The 4,758-nt window shown below is 35.0% G+C and overlaps 1 protein-coding gene across 3 annotated transcripts in view; it reads right to left on the bottom strand.

Moving 5' to 3' along the window:
- The window catches only part of LOC107710284 (rab11 family-interacting protein 4B), a 24,609-nt gene that overhangs the window by 3,492 nt on the left and 16,359 nt on the right, over nucleotides 1–4,758 (bottom strand). For 2 of the 3 annotated variants that reach the window (XM_016515013.1, XM_016515014.1), the window contains exons 7-11: nucleotides 4,206–4,309; nucleotides 3,820–3,960; nucleotides 3,144–3,225; nucleotides 2,415–2,552; nucleotides 1,753–1,911 (exon numbers count right to left, since the gene is read on the bottom strand). In XM_016515013.1, coding sequence (XP_016370499.1) covers nucleotides 1,753–1,911; nucleotides 2,415–2,552; nucleotides 3,144–3,225; nucleotides 3,820–3,960; nucleotides 4,206–4,309 — 624 coding nt within the window. Of the gene's footprint in view, nucleotides 1–980; nucleotides 1,356–1,752; nucleotides 1,912–2,414; nucleotides 2,553–3,143; nucleotides 3,226–3,819; nucleotides 3,961–4,205; nucleotides 4,310–4,758 lie in introns of those variants that run through there. The other variant, XM_016515016.1, reaches the window with a different exon arrangement.

Raw genomic sequence — 4,758 nt, 5'->3', positions numbered from 1 at the left:
TTTTTAAATCTTATTAAACTGAACACCAAGCTTTTGTCAAAAATAAAGCCTTATCTTCGACACACAAATATAACGTGTACTTTATCTTTGATTACAAACAAACAAAGAAACAAAAATTAATAAACAAAGCCAACCACCTAATAAATAATATGTGTCAGTACTGGGTCAATAGTATGTAACAAGCATTACTTTTATTTGTATCAATACTACAGCGAGAATAAAAGTTATGCTTTCTTTCTTTGCGTGAACATTTGGGCTGTGTTATGCAAATCTTCCCACATCGTGACGTAGATATGTGGGGGCGTGTTAGAACGAGCCGTTTTAGGTAGGCGTGGTTGACTCTTAACTTTTATAAAGAATATCTCTTTGGATTTGAGACTTTAGTCTTTGCAACTTTACAGATCTTCTTTATGCACCAAGAGCTTGTAACACTCCAAAGAGAAAGGAAAAACTGAAATCGCATCATATGACCCCTTTAACAGTATACTAAATCTTTAGTTTTACAATAATGCAGCAGCATTAGCTATATTACTTTATACCACAATTAATTCCAGCCTCCTAATTTGATTGGTCAAGTGGTGTCCAAGTGTGCTCATATTTAGTATAATAGCACCGGCCATTTCACTATTTGTATCACTCCATCATATGCAGTGTTGGGCAAGTTAGTCTGAAAATGTAATTTCATACATTTCATGGAGAAAAAAGTAACGTAACTAGTAATGTAACTAATTACTTTTGAAATAAAGTAATCAGAACAGTAACGTGATTACTTTTAAAAGGAGTAATCAGTAATTTGATTACAGAGTAACTTGCCCAACACTGTCGGCTTGTAACTATACTCTAATTATAACGCGTTAAATTACTCTGTTACTAAAATAGTAATCAAATTACAGTAACGCGTTACTAAGTAATGTGTTACTGCCCAACACTGATCGTATGTGAATGGAGTTTTGCATGGGTGAGAAGTATTTTTTTTTCTTTAAGGCTGAAGCATCAGTGGAGTGCAGGAAATGAAAAATTTGAGCGGTATGAAAACAGAAAGCTTTGAGAAAAATGGCTCTGGCTCTGCTGTGGGCGAGAGGTGATATTGATGATATTTAGTATAATAGCACTCTTGTGTAGTTATCCCCTTCTTTTGACAGGAACATGGAACTACAAAATCTACCACCTACAAAAAAGTGTGGCTATATTAGATGTTAAATGAGAAGACTCCTTGTGAATGAACACATTAGTTGTTAATTAAATTATATTAAGTCTGCACAGGGATTACAGTTTACCATCAGACTCGGACAGAGTTGTGCCTGAGCGGACACAAGCTGCTGGAGGTCAAAGGGCATGTCCTTGGAAACGCTCCTCTGCATATACACAGAGTAAACAAGATTAAATAAGAGACAGATGATTAAAAAAATAGTTTATTTTGGTATCACTGTTTTCTGGTGCTTTCTTTGCTTTTTAAAACAAAAAGTGGAGACTGTGTCTGAATTACATTTACAGCCTTTACTGGAGGAAATATACTGTTCCAGTTATAATCACATCCAGTTCCAAGAGGTTAAAAAGCAATAACATTTATAAAGAAAGTAAGAAAGAAATCCGTTAAATGTTTTTAAATGATAGGCATAGTTTTATGTGAAAACAAAATAATTTGCACTCATTCTGTTTCTCAGAGATCTGACTACACAAAACTACCATAGACAATGCCATAGGAAATAGACCTGCTAAAAGATCAAGTTACCAGTTTTCCATCTCTCTCACCTGTTTTAGTCTCTTGACCTCCTGTTCCAGCTCACTCTCACGTGTTCGAGTGCTGTATTCTGATAGGCTAATGGAAGATCTGCGGCCATGCCCCATTCTTTCTGCCTCCAGCTTGTATATTTGGAGGTGCTCCAGTTCTCGCCGAAGGTCCTCAATTAGCTGAACATAAATAAAAGAGAAAACTAAAAAAATAAGAAAAAGCACTAGGCTACTAAACTGATAACATTACTATTTTATATGGGACCGTCAAGTACATGATTGCTACATAGCCTTTAGGCAGAATACAACATAAAGGTATAGCTCTGGACTAAATTAATATATTAATTTCAATATACTAGTGAATAGTCATCTCTATGTTTGTGTAACAACTTCTCAGTGTTTGACTTGTATGTGTGCATGTTTAGGCTATGTTCAGTTGTGGTTTTAAAGTACACAATTCTGTGTACTGAGGGGAGGCCAAATAAAGCTGCCCAATGCTCTGCCACCCTTTTTCTATCTGTAAATATTTTTGGGTGACTACATACATCTTAAAACAATTGGCACACAAGTAGACAACCTTAGCTTTTGACAGCTTGCGGAATAATTCAACTGTTTACTTTGTTGCCATTTCTGAAATTAACTGTAAAATTTTGCCCACTGGAAACTTTAGCATATGGTCTTACCTCCTGCATGGTATCTCTTTCCCTCTGAAACTCATTTCTGTTCTGTCGTAGCTTGTCCATCATCTTCTTGTACACATCCATCTCATCCTTCAACCGCAGGCTTGTATCCTCCAGCTTATCCGTCATCCGCTGTCTCTCCTTCATATACACAAACAACAATTTTATGCATAGTCAATTAGGTCAATTGCTGGTCATTTATTTATCTATACATTCACTATTGGGTAAATTTTTGTGACCCAATATTTAAAAATAAGTTTGATGTCATAATATTTTATTAAATCAGATACCATCAAAGCCTTGTTTTTTTCCAGCTTTGGTTCTATGGATGTTTAGAAAACACTTTTCACACACTATACTACTTTCATCATGTGTTCATGTAATTTTTTTTTTTTTCAGTTGGCAAAACCTTACAATCTTAGACTGGTCGAATTTAAACCATCATTTAATGTTTTTTTTTTTAAAGAATATTTTATAATATTCATCGATCCTCCACAAAAACACAAGACCGCCTCTCAAAATGACAAGATAGCTTTCATCAGTTTGAAAGAATAAGAACTCCCAGATAGCTTTGCAATACTAACAGGTGTTAGGAACTAATTTTGTTCAAAACATTTAAACAAACAGTACCATTACAAGCATTCACACATCCTCATTTGCATCTCCTTCAGCTTAAATCGCATTGTCTCTTAAAAACTTTAAGTCAGTTTATGAATAATAAAAATATCCTACCTCATCCAGTTTCTCTGTCTGAGCTTTCAGTCTGTTCATGTTTATTGCCATCTCTCCATTTTCCTCCTCTAGCTGGTATACTCTGCCAGTGGGAAAAAATAAAATAAAAACAAGCCATTCATCATACTCTTGCAATAAACCTTTACTGCTCTATAGCCCTAGGAATCAAAATCTCTAGATGAAGATTTCTGGATGAAATGTAATGGTTCCTTCAGTGGTTCAAATGTGTCACTCTTCTGTCTAACACCCTCATGAAGGACCCACTGAGATTGCTTTATAATGGAAGTGCATTAACATTGGAAGAACTCCCAGGAAGAGGAAAAAAATAGTGGGACAATGGAGTATAAAACCTCAGAATAAAATTAAAAGCATTATAGTATTTACTGCATGACAAAAGTAATAGTATTATTAGTATTTTTGTCCTGTTTTCCAATAAGAAAAACATTTAAACATCCAAAATACACCAAGACTTCATTCTAATTCTAATTTGCTTTCAAAACACACAATTACGTTTATTTTTCTTATCCCACAGGCAAATAAATTTCCATTTTTAGTTAGTTTTAATTTTCCCTGTTTAGTTAGATTTATGAAAAAGTATCTTGTTTTAAAGATGTTTGGATAATTTTACTGGAAAACAAGAAACAAAAATGCAGTTCTGGTCTTGGGATGTGCCAACCGATTTGTGAGCAGCTCTATCTGTGTGTTTTTGTCTTTCTCCAGTCGGCTGTAGGCCTCTCTGCATCTCCTGAGCTCCTCTTCCATCATATTCTCCGCTCTGGCCTCCTGGTCTTTTAGCTGCTCCTCCAACTCGTGAATCCTGTTGAAGCACAGTCCTCATCACCATCATAATTTTTTTGTCAGTACTGCTGAGGCCCACTTTGACCTTTTAGCATTTAGCAAATGCAAAACTTTTGTTAGGACTATTTTCATGGAAGGTTTTGCTAGTGGAAAGAATCTGCTCTTTAAAGAGACAAGTATGCAAATGCATGTGCATATAACACAGTTCCAATTAAATGAACTTTGTCTGCAGAGTGGGTGGTTGGACTCCGAGTAGCCATTTACCTGTGAACCAACTGTATGTTTTCCTGTTTCAGCTTCGACTTGACATCCCCATTCATCAGAATCTCATTTTCCAGCTCTGTCACTTTCTTGTTCAAGTAACTCACCTGTAACAAAGTAACAATATATGCAAATCTTACAGTAAGCATAACCCTTGATCTGCACATCCAAAAAAAAAAAAAGTTTTGCAACAACAATGCAGGTTAAAGGTTTGAAAAGTGTTTATTTGTACAAACCTATAGTGATCAGTGAAACAGAAACAAACAAAAAAAAAAACATTTGTTTCAACTATGAGCACTTTTGGCCATGTGGACATTTAAAATAAACACACTTTTCACACACTAACTAGTTTATTTAATGTGTATGCTAACAAGGTACAACAGTGGACATGTATCACAGCTGAATTCTGTAATTTTTATGAAACATCATAATCCACGATTTCCACCACAATGCTACTGCCATCGTATCTTGAATTATGTACTTATGTTCGTGTATGGTATTTTGTAGTAAAAATTACATTTTAATGTAATATTTGTGGTGTTAATAGTCCCCAAAT

Source organism: Sinocyclocheilus rhinocerous, unplaced genomic scaffold (genome assembly GCF_001515625.1).
Source record: "Sinocyclocheilus rhinocerous isolate Xijiao unplaced genomic scaffold, SAMN03320098_v1.1 scaffold567, whole genome shotgun sequence".
Lineage (NCBI taxonomy): Eukaryota > Metazoa > Chordata > Actinopteri > Cypriniformes > Cyprinidae > Sinocyclocheilus > Sinocyclocheilus rhinocerous.
The sequence above is the reverse complement of the archived record's forward strand: the minus strand, read 5'-3'. Positions and strand labels throughout refer to the sequence as shown.